This window comes from Carettochelys insculpta, chromosome 10 (genome assembly GCF_033958435.1).
Source record: "Carettochelys insculpta isolate YL-2023 chromosome 10, ASM3395843v1, whole genome shotgun sequence".
Taxonomy (NCBI): Eukaryota; Metazoa; Chordata; order Testudines; family Carettochelyidae; genus Carettochelys; species Carettochelys insculpta.
In genome coordinates, this window is record NC_134146.1 from 14,849,747 (window position 1) to 14,876,874 (window position 27,128).

A 27,128-nucleotide genomic window follows, 5' to 3' on the forward strand; every position below is an offset into this window, starting at 1 on the left:
TGCTGCAGCCGAGCTGTGCTCTCAGCATGCACCACCAGCTGCAGGGCTTGAGCTCTGGCCTGGGATATCCTCTGTGGTATAAAAAATTGGTTCAGCTGAACTTTTCTTATCACCTTATCCTTCTGAACTAACATGGTTCCCCTACGTAGTTTTTTGCCATTCTCACTCCTAACTCATAAATTGGGTGACTAGAACAATCAAAACTAAAATGCACTACTTTCTCCATTCATTGTACTTCCCAAGGTCTCAGTCATCACTACGTACCTTAAATTGATGACCATTTGTACTGAAAATTGTTGGTGAGTTAAATTGTCCTCTGTGTAAAGCAAGATTGACCCCCCACTCATAAAAAGATGAAACGTCAGGAGTGTAAAAAGGGTTCTTTAGCCTTGTTCACTGGGTATTCTTTTTTGTGCTACTGGCAGTCAAGGCTTCTGATGTTTCCAAGGAGATGATGAGATTTAAAGCCGATGACCTGTCATTTTTCTCCCTGCCTGAACTAGTTTCCAGACAGGCAATCAAAGCAACATTTCTAACTAAGATACTCTGTTGTGTCAAGTTTCTGAAGTAAATGCTTGTGATATTTACTGCCAACGGGGCTGTACGGAGTTAATGGTCTCCTGAGCTATTAAACTTGACTTCAGAACAGAAAGAGTTGGGGAAATTGAGTCCCTCCTATCCTCATAAAGAAAAACTAAAGTCTGGCTTCCCCCTTTATACGGTAAGGTTCCTTTTCTAAAGACTAGATATCCTTAACTATTTTCTAAGGTGCTTTTTACCAGAAGTCCCAGTAGTTCTGTGGCAACAAGTTCCTTTACAGCAGCTCCTGCTGTACCTCTCAGGGTCTACGTATGCTGAATAGTCAGGATGTTTGCAGTCATGGGAGATAAGGACTCGTTTCATATCCAGTGACTATTGATTAAGTATAGATGTGTAGTGCTCCTGTGCTTTGATGTCTCTCCCTCTCCCATTCCCCCGCCCCATGAAGTTATCCAATGCAACAAGCAGTTTCAAGGTGGAAAATGTGCAAATGCCAAAATGAACAAAGAAAAAATACCATGACTCATACCCAGGTAGATGTCTGTGGTCTTTCTCCAAGGACTACACACACAAGAGAGCTCCTTACGGTCTTCCTGATCTCATTATATAAGGGTATCAAAAACTGACAGGATGAGCACAGAGCCCAAAGATCTAGTATGACTGATTTTCATGAAAGTTCATTTCCTTTTAAAATAACCTGTTTTTTCAAGTGAGGATTTTGCATGTTATTAAAATAATCATAGGACATAATAATGAGTATCAATTTGCTCCAAATGTTATTAATTTTATGTCTTTTAGTGCACTTAATTCCAGTTAACCCACTGAAGGAAGATGGGTTGAACCCTAAGAGCCGAAAGAGAATAATGCCTGATCCGCTGACTGAACCCACTGCAATTGACCCTATTTATGAAGCCCGGGTTTACTGTAACATTCCTAGCATAACTGAACGCAGCATGGAAGGTAGGGTATGGCACATGGTAGAGACAGTTGACAAAATGTATTTCATTCTTATTAGTTCCTATATGTTGGCTTTGGAACTGGTGACTTTTAATTGTGCATTGTAAATATTTTAGAACTGAGAGCTAGCCACAATGATCTTAAATGGCTGCTGAAAGATATTCAGCTGCCAAAAGTGTTCAATTCCTCCTTCCCCTCATTGTGTATGGGCGTTGGCTGCTAAAGGAGGTCTACAAAGATTGTTCTCAATGTGGCTTGGGGGGACAGGGAGAGAAAATGTAGATTGTAGTTGACGTTTAAAATATTTAGCACGTTGTATGAAATACTGTAATCACTTTCTAGTGGTGTGAAACTTGGACATGTTAATGCTGAAATCTCAAACTGAGACAAAAATGAAAGGCTAAGTTGGTGGGAACCATGAAAAGAGGTATTTATGGGAGGGGAAAACAGTCTTAGTCCCAGTTGAATAGTAACAGAAAGATAGCCGTGTTAGTCTATATTCTGTCAAAACAACAACAAAAAAGCAGTCCAGTAGCACTTTAAAAACTAACAAAATAATTTATTAGGTGGTGAGCTTTCATGGGACAGACCCAGTTCTTCAGACCATAGCCATACCAGAACAGACTCAATATTTAAGGCACAGAGAACCAAAAATAGTTATCAAGATTGACAGATCAGAAAAATTGTAATCAAGGTGGGGAAATCAGAAGAGAAGAGGAGTGGTAGGAGGGGAGGAATTCAAGAGTCAAATAAAACAAAGTATGTAAAAGAGTCCTTATACTGGGCCAGATAATTGTCGTCCTGGTTCAAACCACGTGTTAATGTGTTGAATTTGAGGAAGATGCTTGTTCTATTGAATGACGAAGCATCTTGTATCATTGTACCTTTGGGTATGGCTATATTATGTTGGGGATTGATGCTGCAGTGATTGATTATCAGTTTATCGCATCTGCTCAGACGTGATAAATCAATCTCCCGAGTGCTCTCCTGTCAATGCCAGTACTCCATCAAAACTCAGAGTAGCAGGCGTTGATTGGAAGACCAACCCCCGCTGACCTTACCATACACAAGATGTCAAAGTGAGTATGTTGGCTTCATCTATGAAAATAGTATAGCAGTGCATTCAGCATGGACCAGGCCTTTATATTGCTCACTAATGTAAGTAACATTCTTGAATCAGTTAGGGATGTTAACTGGTTAACCAGTAAGCCTCAGCTTAAGTGGATGAGCCTTACCAGTTACAATTAATGGGGAGGGCTTGGAGCAGCCCCCACTTGCTGGAGGCAGGGGGTTGCACCCATTCTGTGTGGCCACCGCGGGTGAGGGGTGCTTCAGTGTGGCTGGAGCAGCCCCTTTTCATGGTGGGCCCAGGGGAGGACACCCATGCTGCGGACAGGAGTTGCTTCAGCCGTGCTGAAGCGCCCCCTACCTGCAGCAGCGCTGTGGGCAGGTATGCTCCAGCCAGGCTGAAGCAGTCCTGGTCCCTGGTGCAACACAGGCATGGGTGTTCCAGCCCAGCTGGAGCAACACCTGTCCATGGGGGGGCTGGGAGATGGGGGGAATGGTGGGGTGGCTGCTCCAGACCTACTGGGCTGGAGCAGTTTCCTCAGCTGCCCCTTCACCTATTTAATTGCTTAACCAGTTAAACCTAAAGCATTTAACTAATTAACTCATTAAATGGGATTTCACATCCCTAATGTTAGTCAGTGTTAGGGATGTCAGATCCTCTCCCCAAGGTAAAAGGGGCTGGTTTAGGGTTAACAACCCTTTCTGTAAAAAAACAGAAGTTACAAAAACATCTACCAAGAACTCTGTAACTGCACAAGTCTTGGAAGGAGTTGGCAGTCCTCACAGATTGAGTACGAAGCATGGTAGGGAAAACCGAAAGGAGCCTCGCAGATGACCCTTCTCTCACCAAGGACAACCACCAGTTTGGTACGTGGAATGTTCGGCCCATGTATCAAGTGGGGAAGACAGCACAGACTGCAGCGGAGATAAAACATCCTTCAGCATACTCCCAGGAGTGTGACGAGGGTGCCTGTTGTCACCTTTCCTGTTCTTGATCACAATGGACTGGATTATGAGCAGGACAACAGATGGCCATCAACGACGCATTCAGTGGACTCTTTTCAAACTGCTAGAGGACACTGATTTTGCTGACAACATCACCCTCCTTTCACACCAACATGAAAGCATGGAGGAAGAGGTTGCAACACTAGGCCAAACAGCTGCGGTGAGCATTAACATAACACTGAGCATTAACAAAGGAAAGACCAAGGCAATGAGGATCAACCAGTCCAACAACACCGCCATCACACTGGGAGGGGATGACCTGGAAGATGTGTAGCAGATCACCTACTTGGGGTTTATTATGGGAAGAGACGGAGGAACAGACAAAGGTATCACTGCCAGGGTAGGGAGAGCAACGACTGCATTCAAGACTTTTCATCCCATGAGGCATTCACAAATAATATCTGTGAAAATGGAACTGTGGATCTTCAACACAGATGTGAAGAGTGTGCTCTTGTATGGATGTGAGACCTGGCATCCTAAAAAGTCTTCAAATCACAAGCTACAGACATTCATAAACAGATACCTGAGGTACATCCTTCACATCAAATGGCCAGACTTCCTCACAAATGAGGAGCATTGGAGCAGAGGAGGACAAGAACCTTTTGATCTTCAAATCTAGAGAAGGAAGTGGGGATGACTGTGCTAGATGCACAAAACCATCATCCAGCATAGTCCATGAAACTGTCACATGGAACCTAGAAGGAAAACGCAGTTGTTTGAGCGTTGGCGTGCTAAACCCAGGGTTGCGAGTTCAATCTTTGAGGGGGACGTTTAAGGATCTGGGGCAAATAGATGAAAAAAAATCTGTTGGGGATGGTTATAGGTCCTGCTGTGAGGACAGGGGACTGAACTCAATGACTTCTGAAGGTCCCTTCCAGTTCTGTGAGATAGGTAGGTATATCTTGGACAACGTGGAGAAGATCTCCTGAGATTGAAGGACAACAACTATGGTACTCCTGGGGTCAGCTAGAAGTTTTGTCTCGAGACAGAGTGAAGTGCAGGAGACTTATAGATGACCTATGCTCCACTCAGACTACAAGGGTTTAAATCATTATCAGTCACCCTTCTAGAAAGTAAACTTAAGGCAAAGATTAAAAAACAGTACATTTGATCCAAAGTAGCTCACATTTGGCGACTTCGTAGGATTGGTGTACGAGACATATGCTGCTGAATTCTTTTTTTGCAGGGGGCTTCCCAGAATAAGTAAAGAAGATGCATAAAGGAGCTGTGTGGTAGCAGAGTTTCTTTTTGAGTAATTATTTTAATATTTCTGGGGTTTTGTTGTAGTAGTAGTATGTGTTGGGCATCTAGAGCCTTTCCTGGAGTCTTTTAATATTTAAATTGAAAAAAATACATTCTTCAGGACAAAGGTCTATATCTCCTTCATATTCTGTAATTGTTGGATGCGGTGTTGATAAACAAAAATTACTAGCGGGAATGCATGTGTTTTTACTTGGAATAGAAGAATTGGGAAATATATGAAGAGAAGTAAGACTGATACTTAATTTTACTTCTTCCTTCTACATAGGTCATGCGCCCCATTATTTTAAGCTTGTGTCTGTCCATGTGTTGATTCGCCATGGAGATAGATATCCACTTTATGCCATTCCCAAAACAAAGAGACCAGAGATTGATTGTACCTTGGTGTCTAGCAGGTAAACATCCTGTATTTTACCTTCTCACTCTTCATGTTGACATATAATGTAACATTTCCAAATGATGTGTGACAGCTGATGCATAGATCATGAACAGAATTAGAGAGAAAAAAACACTTTTCTTGTTTTTATGCATCCAGTTTGTAAAAAAAGTCCCTGGGAATAGTTGGCAGTCTCTTCATTCAGCTATGAACAGTTCTCCAGGTTTTATTATTAGGCATGTAGCTGTCTGGTGTTGTGAAGTATCTCTTGCATATCTGCTGCTTGGATAATGTTAGAGACATTGAATTATCACAAAATTTACACTGAAGAGTTCATTTGTCATTGAAAAGATGCATTGAGATATTTAATCTCTTCATTTGGCCCTTACAAAATGTAAAAATCAAATGGTATAACAGCACAGAGATGCATATGAATATTTGTGTGCTTATTATGTAAATGAAGTATTTTGGTTGGATTAATTGGACAAAAGTGTAGAAATTCTAATATTTTACAATTATAATCCAGCTCACTCCTCCCTGTATAGGTTTTACATTAACAGTACAGTAAATACTGAGAGAGTTTTTAATAACCAATTTGTTGTCATTTTGTGTGAGATCGACAGTTTCCGTTTCTTCAATTTGGCGCAGTTTTAAATTTTACTCTAATAATATGAAAAGATAGCTCAGATGATTTTTCCAAGTGACAGAGTCATAGATGAATGATTTAGTGGATAAATATAGTTTGGTATTATATTAACTTGGGTACATAGAAGCAGATGTGATTAGCACTTGGAGAGATGTTGCCCCTGAGTACTAGGATGGTGCTGATGTCCTTGTTGGACAATTACATCTCAAACTGGTAAAAGTGCGGCTATTCTTTAAAGACAGATATGCGCCATTCCTGTACTACAGTAAGGGCTCGTCTACAGAATGTTTGGGGAATAAGGAAACTTCTAAGTAGCATGGGTACTTTGAAGTGTCTGCGGCTAGACTGCTTGCTGCCACTTCAAAGTTAGCAACTTTGAAGTTCACGCGGTGAGAATTATGCTAATAAGGTGCTGCATATGCAGTGCAGCACCTCATAGCTGTTTAGCGATCGGCCTTGATTTTGTGCCCCCTTCAAAGGAGGGGGCTAGTGTAGAAGGGCCCTAATTGTATTTTGTTCTTTGTACTCCTCTTTGGTAAAGAAGGTTCCTTTGTTAGTTCTATTGCTGAAATAAATGAAGTTCTGCTGGTTTACAGGGCTCAGCATACTTTTTGCTGCGGGCTTTGGATGTGTTTTGGCCCGATTCACATAAATATTTGAACAGAATTCAGCATGGTTGAGGATGGCACAGCTCATGGGTGCCATTTATGATCTATCTGGGGTCAAACAGCTGCCCACTTGCTGGTGCCTTGCTGGTCTCAGGCTGACCTTAATTTGCTGGTAAGCCTCCAGCCTTCCATCTGTTCCATATCTCATTGTAAGCATCTTGCTTGTGGCCCAGCTCCCTGTCTTTTTTGAGTGGCCATACACGAGGCCTTTTCACAAGTTCCGTCCCTTCCCTCAGCTACGATTTTCAGAGCTTTGCCTACAACTGCCTTCTCTCTCTGCTGGGAGCAAGACTGAGTGCCGCGTCAGTACAGGCTGTGGTGAACTCCCATTAGGTTCATTCCATTCCTATCTCTCTTCCTAGCTTGCAGCAGCCTCAAAGCATTGCATGCTGCCCTGCTTTTTGAGGTAATCATCACCCCCAGCAAACTTCAGAGCACCATTTCCTTCAAAGTGCCTCACAGAGAGCTTGTTTGAAGTCAAGATAATTTTCCTAGCCTGTCACTTTCACCATGCCACTCCTCTTTGCACCTCCTTCCTGGTTCTACCTTTTCAGTCATGCCATATAAAAACTACTTGTCTTCACCATGAAGGCCCTTCACAGTTAACCTCCATCCTCCTTATTGTCACTACCCACCTCCAGTCAGCCCACTGTGCTAGCCTCCATCCTGCACTGGTGAATTTTCAAAACATCATCTATTTCTCCCACACTACATCCCACCCTTACGAGGCATTCATCACAGATAGCCACAAAACTACTTAATTACCCTCCTTAAACCTCCCAAGATACCTGCAAAAAACCTGACAGTTGTTGGAGACCACTGCCTTTCACGCTAACTAGTATTGTATTATTTTCTTGTACTCCCCATCGATTTGTACCCAGCTGGGGTCTCTTGCCTTATGCTTTCACTGTATATTAGGGGTAGAGACTGCCTTTTTATTCTGTCTATGCAACAACTAACACAGGATGTATGATTATAGATATGGGGAATTACAGTAGCATAGATGAATATAGTGACTAACATGTTTAAATAAGAATACTCTATCCTGTTATCAGTTCAAAGCAGCTCATATTCATAGGGATTATCTGTCTCCATCTGCAAATCCTGAGCTACATCTGCTTATAAAGAACCAAACCCAATTGAGTAAAATATCTACAGTTAGTACATATACTTCCTCTTCCAAAATTTAAAAGCCTGTTGTCACTTATCTAAATGAAGTGTTAGGGATTAACCATTTTATTCCATGCCAACAGGAAAGAATTTCCATTATAGTTAATGAAATTTCCTTTCCTGCATAACAGTAAATTGTAATCTCTGTTCAGTGAGTTCAGATTTAGCCTCTGCTTTAGAAGTTTTGAAATTTCTAAATATATTTCTATTCCGCATGTATAAGTTTCCTTTAATTTTTATTTCTTAACATAATACTTAGTGTTGAAGAGAGAAATAATACTTTTTTTCAACTTAGAGGTGGGTTTTTTGCACTGAACAGCATTTGTTTAGGGTGTGGGAGAAGAGTACACATCTGCCATTTTAATTTGTGCTCTTTGACGTAAACAGATACAGTGCCATTTATTAAGAAAATTATTATTTGCCAACATTTATCTCACAGTGCTACTTGAGATGCGAGGGTGGAAGCCAAAGTAAAAAGAGAAAAAAAATATGGTGTGCCAGTTACCTCTGGATCATGAATATTTTAATGGGGCATCTTCTCAATTTGACTTCTTGGCGCTTTTATTCACATAATACAAAGGTGTACTGCCTAGTACTTACAATGGTAGCAGGCCCCATTCAGGTTGCAGATGTTCTCTGTGAGTTGCTGATGTATTTGGCAGGAGCAGTTAGATATATGGAGATTAACATCTCATAGAGCTGGAAGGGACATCAGGAGATCATTGAGTCCAGTCCCCTGCCCTCTTGGCAGGACCGAGCACAATCTCTGATAGATTTTTTTTTTTTAAATCTATTTGCCCCAGACCTCTAAATGGCCCCCTCAAAGATTGAGCTAACAACCGGGGATTTAGCAGGCCAACGTGCAAATCACTGAGTTATCCCTCCTCTTTTACTTTGGTAGCATTCAGTGATGTGAAAGGTGCAGTATGAAACAATCAAAAGTGGACAGTAAAGAGAGAGAGTTTTTTTTATTGTACCTGAATCACTTGTGGTGGTTGAGTTCCCAAAAGATAGAGTTTTCCCCAGGGAACATTCTGCAGTTCTGTGTTTGCTCAAAACCTTCAGCAGCAGGTTTCAAAACCTGAGACAATGAATGTGGACCCAAGCTGTGGTGCTAGTAACAGCTGTGTAGATATTCTGGCTCAGGCTCTGAAACCCTCCCCCCATCCCACCACTTTTCACAGCCTGATCTTGAATGTCCATACAGGTGAAAACAAATTACAGAGGAAACACAGTAAAAATACTAAAAGAATCTACAGCATGCTAGCAAGTTTCCCAGATGTTACTCCAGCTCTGTTGTGGGTTCTGGCAGGTTAATTCCTTCAGCATCCCACCTCTGGGGAGTCCTTTTGATTACCAGTTGATCACAACTTTGGCTCAAAACAAAGCACACACATCCCATGTTTTGTTCATCCTTTATACAGTTAAGGCATCCTGAGCTAGAATTACCAGAAGAAGTGATTGGTGCACAGTAGGTCTCTCTTCCAGGGCGTATCTTCCGAAGATTGGTTTTTTGAGGAAGCCCATTTACATTTCCCAGATATTTCCTAGAAAATCCACTTCAGTCACCATTCCAAAAAAGTCCATTGGCATTTCTAATACCTTCCTGAGACTGCAGTAGTCTCCTAGAGAACACATATAGTTGTACAAGAACACATACACAATTGCATTTTAATCTACTGAATTCCAAAGATGATAAACTTACTTCAGTGAGGCTTAACCTAATATCATTAAAGAACTTTATTGAATTTCAAGATATTATCAATGTCATATTATAGATTTTTTTTGAAAAGTCATTTAAGTTTGCATATTTTGCATGTCAAGAAGCCTAATCGAACTTCATTTTGAAAACACGATAAGTTACAGGTTGAAACTCTTGTTCACCTGTGTTTCAGCACAACCATTGATGTTGCTGCACCAGAAAGCACCTGGACCACAGAGCCCCAGCTGCCCAGAGCTCATTCTACCCCTTCTCTCTGTCATGCATCCTCAGGAGTCAGGTGCTTCCATTTTGTGGCTTGTCTCCAGATTAGTCACTGTAGTCCATCCCTTCCAGGGCAGGAAAGGCTCTAAGGACCCTCTGTCCAATGCAGTCTTTCCTTTCAGTGTGTGGTTGGGAACCTTGGCCTTCTCCTGCATTGCCTTCTGTCATCCTGAGAGTGACTGCAACCCCCTTCAGCTCTCAGCTCCTGGGATTTGTAAAGGCCTTTCCGGTCGAGCTGAACCTCATATCTCATTAGTGCTTGCCTCCTAACTGCTCTGCCCATTGAAGTATAGGTTGGTAACTGACCTACTTAGCACCTTAACGCGTTCAGGCCTTGTGGGAAATGGATACCCCATCACAAGTAGATTTATTTTATTTAGTGAGGTACGATACATGACTGCAAAAGAAACGTAACCTTGAAGTAGGCCTATGTCCTGCAACTTGCATTATATCAGATCTTAGCTTCAGTGCTAGGCAAAGCTATAATCAAGTATGAATAATTTAATAGGAACCATATAACTGACCATGCTAATGGTGACTCTGCAAAGAGTTGCAGAACTGAACATGCACAATCTGTTGTGCTCCGTCAGGGCATCTGCTGTAGCAGCAGGAGAGAGTGTATTTCAAAAAGCCCTTTACACTTCATTTAGATTACCAGTCTCTCTTTTGTAAGACAGCCCAAATTATTAATGGAAGAGAAATGGAAATAAAATCCTCTTCCACAGCCACATCAAGAGGATTGTGGTGTTTTCACCACTTAGCTGGTCATGAAGTTATGCCGCTGTTCAAGTTTTTTAACATTATTTTGTTTAATATTTTAAAAGAGAAACAAAAATGTGAGGACTTTTTCCCTCCTCCTGTGTAAAGCTGCCCCACTTCTAACATATTTATTCCTTTTTAGGCATAACAAATTCAGGATAGGACAGAAGTAAGCAAAACATTGGCTGATAGCAGGGGTCCATGTGGCATGTATATAAAATGTTACATTACAGAATCTAAATAATAATCATCTTCAGTGTCTTACAGCAAACAAACAGCTAAAGAAAATATCATGGGAAGACATTTAGGGAAAACAAATTGCATATCCTCACTTTGAAAGGGAACTTGAGACTTAATCTCTTTTGCTTGCTGTGATTTTTCCCTAGTATAGTCAATGGAGAGGTGCACTGAATGGTTGAAGCTCATGCTCAAAACTTTTCTGTTAGTCTGTAAGGTGCCACAGGACCCTTTGTTGCTGAATGGTTGAAGCACTCAGCTACAGTCTGAAACCACACCCCCACTCATGCATCTGATGAAGCAGGTCTTTGCCCACGAAAGCTTATGCTCCAAAATATCTGTTAGTCTGTAAGGTGCCACAAGACTTCTTGTTGTTCTCGAAGCTACAGGCTAACATGGCTACCTCTCTGATACTTGATTAAAGTGTCACTCTGTCTCAGGGGTGAGCAAGCTTTTTATGTTGGGCCTTACTTTCCATCCCTGCAATTAGCAGACGTCCCCAACCCGCCTAATGTAATCCAAACCAACAGAAGTTGCGGTTATGTTCACATTTAAAAAACCAAAACCTTTTCAGCACATGTAAGAAAAAAGTCTGCAGAATTTTAAAACATGATTAATCTATATATAAATGTGAATACACAGATATAAAACAATAACATATTTCAACATTTTAATGAGATGGATGAGCCTGAGATCCAGCATCTGATCATGCTGCTCCGCGCCATCCGAAATTTCACATGGCCTGTGCACCCCTGCTCTATCTCAGACTGGAAGGCCATCTCCAGTTCACCTGACTCCAAAATAGGTAACTGATCCGTCGGGTTAGGGCAGTTGGATGTGATGCTGGCCATGTCACTCCCTCATCTGCCGTTGACTGCAAAGCTGATGTGCTTTAACTGCAACAGTCCTGTGAGTGATGATTGGCTTTGGGGTACTTTAGCTTTGATAATCCAGGGTCAGTTTAGTGCGCACCTGTTTTTTCTGGAATTTTATCTTACAACATCAAAGGTTGCATGAAAAGTGCATGTTATTTTGTCAAGTTTCTTTAATACATAGCCAAATATTTTTCTGAACACTATGTACAGGTTCAAATGTGTACTTTTGCTGTGTTTAGAAAATGAGGTACAAATTAAAACTGCATAGAATTATCTACCTCAAATATGTTACATTTTCAAACATGTCAAGTGAAAATTATTACAACTAAAGGGCCTGTGGATATTGTATTGGCTCCATAAAAAATCACTGATGTCTGTCTTGTCTAATAGTTCTGTTAATCTGCTCCGTCCAGTTCTGAGATAGTAGAGTAATATTAAGGTAAATGGACTGATTTACAATCAGGTTTCTACTCCTTATCTGTACGGGCAAGGTGAGTAAGCATTGATCCATTTTAAAAATTTGTCATGAAACGGTTGGTTCCCAGTGTCACCCTTCAGTTTAACTCCTTTTGTTTTCAAGTGTCTCATATTTTTTAGTCTCTAAAGTGCTGCATGACTGCTTGTTTAGTTTGTTAGAATACAGCTATTTCTCTGTTACTACTTGGATGGGGAGGCAAAGAAGCAAACTCAAGAGCTTGATTGTTTTCCTGCCCTGCGGCCCTCCCGCTTCCTGCCCTCAGAGCTAAGTGGAGTGGTGCTTTGGTGGCCACATAAAGGAGCCCAAGGCTCCCGTTACCACCACTGCTACTGTGGCAGCAGCCGTGGCTGGAGCCCTGGGCCCTTTGAATTCACCTTAAACTTAGTGTTTGTAAATCTGGCTTTAGTTGAAGGAGTGGGGCTTGAATTACATCATGCAAAGTTGAGATTGCTCCCATAGTTTGGTCTTTTGCATGCCACCAAATAAGTGTCACTGGGCTGAGCAGACATTTTCTGTAATAAGACGAACCATGAGCAATTTGCATATTGCTAAGATAGGATTTTTAATTATCTGTGTCTCGGGAGCAAGATAACATTTTCCTTCGGAAAATAAAGAGGTATAATTCAATATCACTTAGAGATCGTGAAGCGTCTGATTTTTTGATCTCAGAGAATATCTGCTGTGTTATGACAGGTACAAATAGGAAAGCACTTTTGTGACAATAACTTGAAAGCATGACGTTAGGTGACTAGGTTTATTTCTCTGGGTTACAGGGGGATATGAGACCTCACTTTGATATTTTAAAGAGAAGTCAAGGTTGATGGAAGGCTAAAATGGCATCAGCATTCACTTCACTTAAAAATACTGTGGAAAAGTCAGGTTTGTTTTTTTGTTTTTTGTTTTGTCTTTTTTTAACTGCTTGCTCCCTCTTACATAGATTATATAGCTCAGTGGAGTTGCTTAAATAAAAGTGACAGTTTTTTTTCACCTGAAGGCTGTTAGCTCAGAATTTAATCATGCAGCTTAACCTGCGGCCCGATCTCTGCAGGCAGACCCCTGTGCACCTTTGGAGCTTAAAGTGGATTTAAAAAAAACTATTTAAAATTGTAATCTGTTAAGATCAAAACTAATTATAATATATTAAAATCATGTAAATGAAATAAAAAACAGGGAATGGTACATGTTGGCTGCCAAGTTTGAGAAAGTTCCACCACTTCAGTGATTTGAGCTCAGCACTTGAAATCAGTTTGTTCAAATGAAACCAGTTTTGCCAGCAGAAGCTTTTTCTGCAGAAAGTATATATTCATACAAGAAAGATAATCATATTCAGGAACTGTTCAAGTGATTCTTCATGTGAGTTATCTTGCACAAAGCACATCTCAGTTCTTATGTCATATTCCTATTATAAGCATAAAGCATATGGGAGGAAATGACACAGAATAGAGTTCACTTTAAACTTTAGCATTTGTAAATCTGGTTTTATCTGAAGGAACAAGGTGTGAATTCTGATAGTAGAGTGCTAGTTCGTCAGTGTTGTCACTGAATACATTCTATATCAAAACGGCAGAGTATTTTTCGATGGCCATAAACCATGTATTCCACAGCATTTTAAAAAGTGTTTCCTGGATGTGGCTTCTGAGGTAATGAACGTGAAAGGGCTTGCACTCCTCATGTGTATTTTCTTCATTTCAGTTTATTCCATTGCTTTAGCTCAGTGACTAATTCATTCAAAATTAAGAAATCAGTTGGACATTGAAAAGTCAGGAAAGCTTGTTTTCCCCTTTCAGTCTCTGAATAAAAATTAGATGTGAGAGGATAAATGTTAGTTCCCAACTCCTGACGGACAAGGTGACAGAAAACAATTCAATTAATGATCTACAGATAATACTTCCTTGGTTTAATTAATCAATTTTAAATGCAAAACATGTTTTGATAAAACATTTTACTGTAACTTTTAAGTATTTTATTCAGTAAAAATATATTAAATGTTTTACGCATTTTATTTATGTTTGAATTGCCATCCAAGTGGTGTTTGACACAAATGACAGTAAAAAAAATCCATGATCTTGTAAATCAGACATGTACCAGTCACCACTTTCTAACATAATAAAAAGTAAAAATTTAAAAATCTAAGTACAAGTTAAGCCACGTACTTGAAGTATTTGAGTGTAGATGTCATGTATCTTCCTGACTAGCAAAAGGAATCACTAAATTTAACGTAAAGCTTATGCCCAGTTGTTAATCAATCCATTTTAATGGTTGCCAGTGAATGCAAATCAAGCTTTCTTCAGAAAAATATTAAGTACATAAGCAAAACATGATTGAAGGTAATTATTTAAATCAAGGTTTTCTGCATGCTGATTTAAATCACTGATATAAATCAGTCCACTCTGATGGAAACCCCTTTATGCTAGTAGGATTCTGTAAGAGTTCTTTAGCATGGATCAAACTGTAGGTCATTAATCACAGAAAATAATCGCATTTGGATGGTCATTTGATTCTACTTGTGATCTCAGTCTGGATTTTAGTGGGAATGAATTGAAGCGGGTAAACTACCCAGGTCATTTAACTGATAACCCTGCTGGCCAGGTGGGAGAGCTAATGACTTTACAGTTCAAGAATCTTATCATCTCTGGTCCATCTAAGGCCTGGTTTCCCAAACTGCGGTTTGTGCCCCCTCTGGGGGGAGCGGGGGACACAAGGCAGCCCAGCCCCCACTCCATAATTTCCTGCACCTGAAGAAAGATCCAGCCTTTGCTTCCAGCCCCTGCCATTTTACATGGGTGACCCAACACAGCTGTTATAAAAAGCAGGCAGCCGGTGAAGACCCATGTGGAGTTAGCTGCCTCCTGCAAAGGTGAGAGAGTGTGGGTTGGGGGAAGGAGGAGGAGGGGTCAGATGGGGGCTGGGAGTGCCTTGCTTGGGCGACTGGCTCCAGCATCACTGGACTCAGGCAGCTTGGGCTGGCAGCTGGCCCCTGTAATGCGGAGCTTGGGCAGCTGGTGGGTGGGCAGCTGGTCCCAGCAGTGTGGGGCTCAGGTGGCTGGCCCTGGCAGTGTAGGGCTTGGGCTGGCAGGCAGCTGGCTTCATCAGCATGGGGTTCAGGCGGCTCGGGCTGGTGAATGGGCAGCTGGCCCTGGCAGTGTGGGGCTTCGGTGGGTGGCTCGGGTGGCTGGCCCGCAGCCGAGGCAGGCAGCTGGTGGGTGGGTGGCTGGCCCCCAGCAGTGCGGGGCTCAAGTGGCTGGCAGGAGGGCGGCTGGTCCCAGCAGCTTATGGCTCGGGCGGCTGGCCCCAGCAGCAGTGGGTTCAGGTGGCTCAGGCTGGCAGGAGGGCAGCAGGCACTGGCAGCAGGGAGCTTGGGCGGGTGGCCCAGGCAGCTGGAGTGGGTGGCTGGCCTCAGCAGCACGAGGCTCAGGTGGCTGGCTGCAACTCTGGCAGCGCAGGTATAGGGTGGGTGGGTGGGCGCCTGGCACGGGCAGCTCTGGCAACTGGCACAGGGCTCAGGCAGCTGGCCAGGTGGGGCTGCACCAGACACCCGCAAAGGGCCAAGAAAAACAATTTGTGCTTATTTTTAATTTTAAATAACATTTTTATATCAAGTTTTTGTGTTTAAGTCATGAATCGAATTTTTTATTAAAAGGGGGGTGGATGATGGTTAAGCGGGGGGGGTGTGAGGGTTCCTCAAAAATCAAAAGGGGAGGGCGTGATGCTGAAAAGTTTGGGAACCACTGCTCTAAGGCGAGGTGGAAGGCAGTCTGAGGCCAGATCTACACTACACCTGAAAGTCGATTTCAGATATGCAGTTTTAGTGATGGCAATTGAGTAGCTAGAACTGACATATCGGAAATAGACTTCTTCGAGTGTCCCCGTGGGTGCTCCACAATAGGTGTCGGGCTCGCCCGGCGCCGCAGATTGGATCTTCCAAGCAGTTTCTTCTGGACCGCGCATGCGCCGGCGCGCGCCGCTCCCTTGCGCGCTCCTGGCCACGTGCGCGATCCGGTCCCTGCCAGTTCCTCTTAACCGCCGTTGGCTGCAGACGGAATCCGAACTAGGCTAAGGCCAAGTTAGCGTATTCAATGGTTTTAACTGTTTTTTCTTTAAAGTTTTCAGGTTCTTAGGCTACTGCAAGTTAGCCAGTTGTTATTTTTCCAAAAAAAAAAAAAAAAAACAACAAGCGGGACGGCATTCAGTCCAGTCCCAGTAACAAGCGGAACACCGGAGGCCAGGAGCCTAGGGCCATCAGTCCTCCTGCCGTGGCAGCCTATCGGAGAAGGGGAAAAACAGTACAGAGAAGGTGCTAAGTACCCATTAACAACTGAAAGACTCACCAACAATGTCCTCTTCAGGATTTAAGAAATGTGAGTCCTGCCGAGAGGCAATGCCAGCGTCTGATGGGCACAGTCTCTGCATAAGGTGCCTGGGGGAGTCCCATGTCACGCAGAAATGCTCCTTCTGTGCAAAACTAACAGCCAGAGCAAGGAAGGACAGGGAGATGCGGCTTAAAATGCTGCTCTTTGACAAGGCCCTCCAGCCAGACGTGCCGGAGCAGCCGCAGCAGGAGGGACCCTCCGGGGCCCATAAAAGGAAAGCCGCCTCCCTCACCCCATCAGCACAAAAACGGAGGAAAGCCTCCCCAGCCCGATCCCTGCCGGCAGCAACAGCGAGCGGGACGGGAGGAGCGCGCAGCCCCCAGCCGCAGCAACAGCTGATCGGCGGCGGCACGGAGAGCCACGTGGAGGCGGCTCAGCCTCCGATAATCAAACAGCCGCCCTGCACCGCAGACAGGGCGGCGGCTAAACAAGCGCCGGTACCGGCGGCACCGCAAGCAGCGGCACCGACCCCCGGGGAACCGGCGGTGCAGAGCGCGCAGGCACACAGCCTGCAGGCACTGGAGGACACCGCCTGTGCGGCACCACCCATGAGCGTGCCGAGCACGGCGCGGACGGGGCCGAGATCCCCTACACGTCAGGGGGCGGAGTTACCTCCTCAAGGGAGGGGGAAGGCTGCACACAAAACGAGGCACCGCAGCCCCTCTCCTGACAGGGCTGCAGAGTTGCTTTCTTTCAGCCCTCCGCTTATGCTGCAGACTCCAACCAGAAGGCAGGGGTCCCCCCTAGCCTACCCGGAGCCCCCGTCTCCATTTTTACAACCAGCCTCGCCCTGGCTGGGACCACCTTCACCCTTCCTGGGGTTTGAGCCGCTGGAATACTATCCAAAATCGCTCTCTCCAGTGTCCCAGATCTCTCGACGATCTCGCTCCCCCAGACGCAGAGGGTATGCACCAAGGGAGTGGTCTAGGTCACCTTCCCAAGAACAGTGCCTATACTGCCATGGTCGCCCCTATCACGCGGGGCATAGACACCACCGGCAATCTACCAGGGAAAGATCCCCACAGACGATCTCGTATCCCCGAGGGCAATCGCGAACGGGGACAGAGACTCAAGTATCTCAGGGGGGACTGGTTATGGAACCCCGAGATTTTCCCTCGCAAGCCTCCAGCGAGAGGGTGTACCATCACCAACAGGAACCAGAAGGGTCCAGAGAGGCGTACCCCAGTGGTTCCTCGCTCTCCTCCCCGGACGAGGCTACGGCCCCGGGGGACGTCCATCCTCTGGACGATCTCAGACAGTTTCAAGAGCTGTTTAAGAGGGTGGCCTTCACGCAAGGCATCCAGACGGCAGAGGTGCAAGAGAAACACCATAAGCTCCTCAAAAATCTGAGACCTCCGGCCTCCTCCAAAATAGCAATACCGCTTGATGAAGCAATCTTGGAGTCCGCCACTACGATATGGCAGACCCCTGCGACTATTCCGCCTGTCCACAAGAGAGCGGATAAGAAATACTTCGTGCCGGCGAAGGGCATGGAGTTCCTGTTCAGCCACCCACAACCAAACTCTTTGGTGGTGGAGTCGTCGCAACAAAGATCAAAGACATCTCAATTTAAGACAGGGGGAACAGACAAAGATGCCAAGAAGCTAGAGCTGTTCGGCAGAAAGGTCTACTCCTCCTCCACTCTACTGTTGCGAATGGCAAATTACGCAGCGCATTTAGCGAACCATAATTTCGACAACTACACTAGGTTAACCTCCCTCATGGACTTGCTTCCAGAGGACAAGAAACCGGTGCTCAAGGCCATTGTGCAAGAAGGCTACGTGGCCTCGAGGACGGGAGTTCAGATCGCCCTGGATGTTGCGGACGCAGCAGCACGTTCCACAGCTACAGCAGTGGTGATGCGAAGGGAGTCCTGGCTCCAGACTTCGGGTATACCGAGGGATCTGCATGCAAAGATAGTCGATCTTCCCTTCGACTCGCAGAAGCTGTTTGGTGAATCAACTGACTCGGTCCTTCATTCCAGTAAAGATTCAAGAGCCACACTTAGGACCCTGGGGATTTACACCCCTCCATACAGAAAGAAAAAGTACTACCCTCAACAAAGACGGTACCAGTACCAGCAACAGTGTCCCCAGTACCACAGGGGTTACGAGCAAGGGCGACATCAACAGCACCAGCAGTACAGAACTCCCAGGCGACGTTCACAACAGAGCCGCGCGTCCTCGGGGCAGGGCCAAAGGCCACAAGTTTGACACACAGATCCAGGGCTGCACCATCACTACCATCACACAAGGTCATCCGAAACGGCTATTCCACCATCGCCTCCGACCATTCTACGACCAGTGGCAAAGGATCACCACAGACAAATGGGTGTTGGAGATCATAGCCACGGGGTACGCCATCCCCTTCCAGTCACTCCCACCGCCACGACCTCCACCCAGGCCCCACCTCCAGGAGGCCTCCCACGTAGCGAGGCTCAAGCAGGAGGTAGACCATCTCATGCTCATCGGGGCAGTGGAAAGAGTGCCGGAGCAAATGCAAGGAAAAGGGTTCTACTCGAGGTACTTCCTCACGGAGAAAAAGACAGGAGGCTGGAGGCCCATCTTAGATCTTCGAGGCCTCAACCAGTACCTGCGCAAGCAACGTTTTCGGATGATCACAATCGCCTCCATCCTTACGGCACTGGACGATGGAGATTGGTTTGCAGCCCTCGATTTGCAAGACGCGTATTTTCACATAACTATCCATACGGCTCACCGGCGATTCCTCCGGTTCATGGTAGGCAAAGAACATTTTCAATACAAGGTCCTACCGTTTGGCCTCTCTTCGGCCCCCAGAGTCTTCACCAAGACCTTGGCAGTGGTGTCAGCCTACCTGCACAGACAGGGGATATTTATATTCCCATATCTAGATGACTGCCTACTCAAAGGGGCCTCGAAGGAGGAGGTACTACACATGATACGTGTCACAGCAGGCACGTTCTCTTCGCTCGGCCTGGTTATCAATCTGGCAAAATCAAAGATAGACCCCACACAGGACATAGAGTTCATAGGGGCACGCATAAATTCTATTACAGCGAGAGTATATCAACCAGAGACTCGCTTCAGGGCCATCGGCTCCCTTGTGCAGGTCATCACCTTCAGCCCTACGGTGCCGGTCCTGACGTGCTTACAGCTGCTGGGCCACATGGCAGCGGTGACATTCGTAGTACAGAACGCCAGGTTACACATGCGCAGCGTGCAGCACTGGCTGGCGAGCGTATACAAACCAGCAGCACACACCGTTCACAGGGTGGTGTCGCCCACAGCAGAGGTGCGCAAATCCCTGCAATGGTGGGTAAACCCCAAGAACTTGCTAACAGGGGTACCCTTCCACCAACCACAAATATCGGTTTTTCTTACTACAGATGCCTCCCTCATAGGGTGGGGAGTACACATGGGCGAAGAGGTGACTCAAGGGCTGTGGTCCTCCACGGAGCAGTCACTGCACATAAATATACTGGAGCTCAGAGCAGTGTTCAACGCCTGCAGACACTTTCGAGACCATATACAAGGCAAAGTTGTCGGGATTAGTACAGACAATATCTCCACCATGTTTTATATAAAACGGCAAGGAGGAGCTCGGTCCCGTGCCTTATGTGCGGAAGCAGTCCGTTTATGGAACTGGTGCATCGCCAACAATACAATCTTGAAAGCCTCGTACTTACCAGGCGCTCACAATGTGAAGGCAGACCAGCTGAGCAGGCGTTTTGCACTCACGCACGAGCGGCAGATCCGTCCCGATCTGCTACGACCGATTTTCCACGCATGGGGGTTTCCCCAGATAGACCTGTTTGCCACTCAACACAACAAGAAGTGCCCACGATTCTGCTCCAGGGCAGGACTGGGACGGGGGTCCCTGGGGGACGCATTCGCGATCTCGTGGAGGGGCCCCCTGCTTTACGCTTTTCCTCCCACAGTGCTGAACCACAAAGTCTTGCAGAAAGCCAGGAGGGAAGGAGCCCGAATGATCCTGATAGTCCCAACGTGGGATCGACAGCAATGGTTCCCCCTACTCCTGCGCATGTCGGACCGTCCACCGATGCCCCTTCCGGTGGCGCCGGATCTGCTCACGCAAGCCCAGGGGCCCATAGTGCATCCGCACCCCCAAGGCCTGCGACTACAAGCGTGGTTAATCCATGGCTCAGCTCCCTAGAGAGCACATGAACGGAGGAAGTGCAGCAAGTCCTAGAAAGTAGCAGGAGGACTTCCACCAGGAAGGCCTACAAGCAGAAATGGACTCGCTTCACGGCATGGTGTTCTACCAAACAGCTGGCCCCCCTTTCGGTGCCTATACCTGTAATATTAGAGTATTTACTGGACCTCAAGAGAGGAGGACTCTCACTATCCTCGTTAAAGGTCCACCTTGCCGCCATTTCGGCATTCAGACACGAGGAGGAAGGGCACACGGTGTTCGACCATCCCATGGTTACCAGGTTCCTCAAAGGGTTGGTAAACCTATACCCCCCTCGGAAACCGCTTCCACCTTCGTGGAACTTGGACCTGGTGCTTAACGTGCTAACGGGACCGCCGTTCGAGCCCTTGGCCACGGTTTCCCTCTGCCTCCTTACGATAAAGACGACCTTTCTTCTCGCAATTACGTCAGCTCGCAGGGTGAGCGAGCTTGCGGTAGTTATGGCAATGCCACCCTGCACTGTATTTTTCCAAGGAGGCGGTAATCATACGGCTGCATCCAGCCTTTGTTCCCAAGGTTTCTTCTGAGTTTCACATTAACGAACCTATTGTTTTACCCTCGTTTTATCCAAAGCCTCATAACTCTAACAAAGAGGACCGCCTACACCTCCTGGACGTGAGGAGGGCGCTAGCCTTCTATGTAGGCAGGACCAAGTCCTTCCGGAAAACGGATAGACTCCTAGTCTCTCTCGCTCCCAAATTGAAAGGAGAAGGTCTCTCTTCGCAGAGAATCTCGAAGCACATTGTATCCTGCATAAAAATGTGCTACGAACTCAAAAAGACTCCTTTACTGGCCACGCCCAGGGCTCATTCCACTAGGGCGGTGGCGGCATCAACAGCCTTTTTCAAGGGCGTTGCGCTAAAAGACATTTGCAGAGCGGCGACCTGGTCATCCTATGACACCTTCGCCAAACATTACGCCCTTCAGAGGGTGTTCCAAGAGGATACCCGTCTCTCGACAGCGGTCCTCTCGGGGACAAGCTGCACATAATCCGATTACCCACCTCCTATCTTGGGTTACTGCTGGGTAGTCACCTATTGTGGAGCACCCACGGGGACACTCGAAGAAGAAAGACAGGTTATTCACTGTGGTAACGGTCGTTCTTCGAGATGTGTCCCCGTGGGTGCTCCACCACCTGCCCATCCTCCCCGCTTCGGCTCTCTGTTTAATGTTTTGCAGGAGCATCCGAGGCGGTCGGTCAAGGAACTGGCGGGGACCAGATCGCGCACGTGGCCAGGAGCGCGCAAGGGAGCGGCGCGCACCGGTGCATGCGCGGTCCGGCAGAAACTGCTTGGAAGATCCGATCTGCTGTGCCAGGCGAGCCCGACACCTATTGTGGAGCACCCACGGGGACACATCTCGAAGAACCACCGTTACCACGGTGAGTAACCTGTCTTTTTGTGATTATCTTCTCTAAGGAAAGTCGAGGGGAGCATTTCTCCCCGTGACATCCCTTATGCCTTTCAGTAGTGAGGCATAGTGGGGTTGACTGTCAACCCCAGACAGATTTTGTGTGTCTTTACCAGAGGCACCAAATCAAAACTGCCCGAGTCGATCTTCAGGGAAGTGTAGACAAGCCCTGAGGAAGCTTGCCCATGCCTGTTGTTATTTTCTGGATGAATAAATGTCAGTCTTCAAATATGTCACCACCACTTGTCATCGCCACTAAACACGAGAGCTTACCTAAATTGAAGCACTCTGTCCCTCGAACAATCCTCTTCTAAATGAAAACCCTCCCTGCCAGAAGCAGGCAGCAGTCAGTGAAGAGACAGCTGTAGGTGCAAGTGTCATTTCAAGGCTTGGCAGAGGGGGGTCCTGCAGGTTTAAAAAAAAAAATTAATTGTACTGCCATCATTTTGGATGGTTTATTGTTTGTGTCAGGAGAATATTTAGCGCATTTGCCTGTTAGCTTTGAGTTCCTTTATGACTTTGTATTGGCTTTTAATTGTAAATTTCTACTCAAAATATTAAAAGATATCATTTGCACGTTTTTGAACGGGAGCCTTGTTGTTATTGAATAATTTATCTGAGCTGTCCAATTAAAAATTCAGTTTGTTTAAACTGCTTGGACTTTACTTTCTGATAAGTATGCCATTCAGATTCAGTTCATTCACTGTTCAATTTTAGTATTCTGCTGATGAAATTCATTAATTACAGAGTTTATGCTGCAGCCTGATGGACTTTTAATAGATATGTAAAATAGCTGAGAGGTTGGAGCTTGGGTTTTGTGAATTAAGGAGTGTGGCATGTGCACAAAATGTGGGATGAATAGAAGGGAAAGGGATGTGAAGTGCTTTGGAGGTTTTGTCTCCTGTGACTTCAATTAGCATTTTTACTATTTTGAGCATTCAGAGTGCAAATTTACAGAAGGAATCAAAAAATATATTTTTCTCTGTGAGAAGAACTATTTTTGTGCTTCTGATCCAGATTTTTCCATAGTGGTGGTAATTTTTTAGGAATAGAGTAACTGTTTTGTCATGTTTATCTCCCTCTCTTATAAATCCTTGATTACAGTCTTAAAAAGATAAAATAAAGAATACCAGATTACCAAAATAAGTTGTATTTTGGATAGAAATGTTTAATCAGAAGGGATTTAAAACCATTGCAGAAGAAAGTTCCAATTTATTAGCATGCAGGTTTAATTGGCAAGTGCTCGTGAGGTACAGTATTAATGTGAATAAGTTAAGTAACAGGATTGAGTTTTGTATACATCTCACATATAGGTGAGTGAAACTCCATTAACTTCAGAAGGCTTGTATTTGCTCACCGTAACAGGAAATTTGGTCTGTGGTCTTTAAGGCTTCTGTGCTCCCACTAATGCAGCTCCACAGGGCTAAAAGGCATATTCTGGTTATGCACATGCTCCATTGTGGTCTCCATTGTAGCTCTCCAAGAGTAGTGCAGTGCTGGGTGAATTTAACAGAAGATACAACAGTGAAGTCCTTTCAAAATAAGGTGTAGAGGCTGCCAACAATTATGCTGAAATCTTATTCAGAGGTTGATCCGATTATTTTATAAACTGCATGGCAGAAGCATCTGGCAAGACTAGAAAGTGGGAATACGACAGAAATAAAGATCGACACGCTGAAAAATAATAATTTGGGGGCAGTTGTGCCCAATGACTTGATAGCTTGTCCTAAGAAAGTGAAAGTTGCTGCAGTTTTGTGAGTATATATAACTGCTCCTGCCTTGTGTCTCTGTTCGAAGCTCTTTATGCACATTAAGATAACTTTGCTAATCCTATGTGTCTGTCCATTTATCTTCCAGAGCGGGAAATAATCCATCATCTCAATCCATAGCTATTTGTCTTCTCAGACGTTGATACTAGCTTCACATAAAAACACACGATTCCTTTGTGGCATTTCAAAATCTCAAAAACTCAGTAAGCATAAGAAAAACTGAATTTAGTTCCAGAGTTACTGTGACTCTGGTAAAATGCAAACAAAATAAGGTGGTTTTTCTCCTCTGAAGTGTGTGCAGGTGTCTGGCAGAATATAGATTCCTGTGCTGTGAACACAGCACATTGCCAGAAAAAGAGGTAACAGAAAGAAGAGTTCACCCTTTCTCATTCTAGTGTTTATCTTTAGTCTGGCAGATTGGCAGCTTCTTATTTGATGAACTATTCAAACTTTTCCAGCTTTATATATTTAAGGCACCTTTTAAAAAAAAGACTTAGTAATTGGACACAATTAAAATACCATATTATAAGTGTGGTTTTCCTTTAATCATAGTCTGACAGCTTTCCTTCTGTTTGCCTTTAATATTTTGCACGTTGGGAGAAGCTACATTATTTATACCATTTATGAATATTTACAAACATTTAAATTATTAATAAACAAACATGTATTTTCTTGTCAAGATGATGTTTTTGTCAGTTGCACTAATAAATGTTGTATTTCATCATTCTATTACTCATCTCGTCTCTGTAGTTTTCATGGAAATTTAATCTCAAATGACTTGTGGATTCCAATATCTATTTTTTTAAACTTCACTAAAACAGATATATAGAGCACAGCGGTTTGGCACATGTCATAAGTAGTCATGTTTGAATAGGAGACCAAAAAACCCCAAAACTTTCAGCTCAGTTGAGACCCCATTATGTGGTAAAAGGATATTTTAAAATATTTTAAAATTATAGCAAGAATACAGTTGTACCGCTGAAGGTGATTTGAATCATTAAAACAAAGAAGGTTTCTACCCATTATGGTTGTGCAGAAAATCTTCCAGATGTAAATGAGACGCATTGACAGTGTTATTTTCCTGAATCAGCCTCAAACAATAGGTCTGAGTTGTATGAACTGTCCACATCCATCTCTCTGTTTTAGCTCTGAAGTCTTGAGTTGATGTTCAGTATTTGAACAGCTATCTCCTGCTTAATGAGTTTATTGTATGATTCCAAATGGCCTCCCAGGCCTTCTGGCGTAGGGAGAGCAATACCTTTCCCAGGCTTTGTCTACACGAGCCCCTGCCTTTCAAAAGGGTGATGCTAATGAGACACTTTGGCAGATGCTAATGCTAATTCCTATTTGGTTTTAGGAATAAGGGGCTTTCGAAGACTGGGGGGGGTCATTTTGAAAGGCTCCCCATCTACATGGGCAGCATGCTATCTGAAAGCAGCACTTTCGAATTGCTGTGGCTGACATTATGCTAATGAGATATTGCATATTCATGGTGGTGTCTCATTAGCATCTGCCTAAGTGTTTCATTAGCATCCCCCTTTCGAAAGGTGGGGGCTAGTGTAGACCTAGCTTCAGTGGCAAAAGCTTTGGCTAATTCCCTGATAATTTCCATGTACTGATTTGAGTTACCACAGTCAGTAAAAACTTCCATTAAAAGAAAAAAATCAGGTAGCAGCAGCAGAATTTCCAAGCTGCTGTCCCGGAGCATCACTGAAGTAAGGAGCTTTGCTGTAGAATGTTGAGGACTGCACACGGGCTTTTATGCATAAATCATGTTTTATGCACATAGGAAAAACATATATATATATACACACAAAACCATGTGTTACATCTGTGTCACATGCTCAGTCCATAGCAAACTGGACCCAAATTCTCCAACATGGCTCCTCTTGGTTCTGTATGTGTTGCAACATAAGATTTTTTTTTTTTTTTAAACAAAGATACCAGAAATAGAGATTTCCCTTTTGTTCTGTACACATTCAGATGCATCTAACTAGTTAACAATTTAAACCATAAAGCAGAAATCATGGTTCATTTCTCATCAAACCAACTAAAATATCTTCTGATTTTAGCCTAACCCAAAGAAACAAGGACAATTTCATGTCAGAATGAATCAGCTTAGTGTTTGGCATTAGTGTATGTATGGTTCCTTTTCATGTAGCTCCACAATATGCTTTTTGGTGCACAACAACAATATAAAATTTAACAGAACAGTTTTATAGTTTTGACATACATGAATTTTTTAAAAAGTTATTCTAAAAGATTTAATATCAATGCTTGTAATGACTTTAAAAAGACCATTTGTTCAGATTTAAGCATTCTTCTGCATGAAAGCCAGAAAATGAAACTGGAAAAAGGTGTTTCTGATCCCAGTATAGATTTGTATCTAATGCCAATGTTGTATAGTGCATTGATAAGAGGAAATCATACGAAAAAAGCAAGCAGATGTTGTTAAAAAGACACAAAAGCTTGTATTTTATTAAGCATTATTTTACAACAATAGAAGTAAATGAAAAAGCAAACAAACCTGTCATTCAACTAACCAGAAAATAAATGTCTGTGATCAGATCAAGTTAGATGGTAACAACCGCTTTGATCAATGAATCTTACCATATTCTGTCTGACAATGTAAGAATAAATTTTGGACTGAAATTGATTAGAAACAGCTGATATATTAACTCCTCGTTCTTCAGTTTTTGCTTGTAATGCTGCTGCTATAATAATAAAGAAGTCAGTGAAGTTACACAATGAATCCCTTATATTGCACTTTGATTCTCCTGTGATGTTATGGAAATTAAATTTTACAAATTTCTCTTGAGGGCTTAATCTTTTCAACTACACAACTGAGTAATTTTCTTTGCTTCCTGCTCAGAAACAGTCTTAGCAGTCTTAGCAGTGTTGCCTGGATACTCCATCTCCTGCGGCATCTGGAAATTGGCTGATTCAACTGTAAGATTGGTAATCTAAATAAAAAAAAAATCTTTGGGAAAAGGGAATTTGTCAGCTACCAGTTTAAATACTACTGCAAAGACTGCTTTTCAGCATCACTTCGCTAAATTCTCTTTATTGTGATATAAAAACTTTGCACAGAAAAACATCTACAACACATTTGTGTTTGTTTTTTTTCAATTTTGGCAAAAAATCTCCCTCCTGTCTGGACTGAGTCTCTTCTTTCCTGGAATTATAAGATACAATCAGAAGGCTCTTCAGTTCTGAAATCTTAACTTTCAGTACAGGGAATCCAGTAGTGTATTATTTTCTGTTGATTTTGATGGGTGTATGCTTACGTGTTATAAATAAATAAATAAATAAATAAAAACTTAATGGATATATTTACTGTATTATAAATTCATTGATATGTG

General features: G+C 43.9%; 1 protein-coding gene across 1 annotated transcript in view; it reads left to right on the forward strand.

Annotated features, from left to right (window-relative positions):
• The window catches only part of PXYLP1 (2-phosphoxylose phosphatase 1), a 124,659-nt gene that overhangs the window by 80,337 nt on the left and 17,194 nt on the right, over positions 1 to 27,128 (forward strand). Inside the window, exons 3-4 of the mRNA XM_075004205.1 lie at positions 1,339 to 1,500; positions 5,099 to 5,225. Of these exons, the coding sequence (XP_074860306.1) occupies positions 1,339 to 1,500; positions 5,099 to 5,225 (289 nt within the window). The remainder of the gene's footprint in view (positions 1 to 1,338; positions 1,501 to 5,098; positions 5,226 to 27,128) is intronic.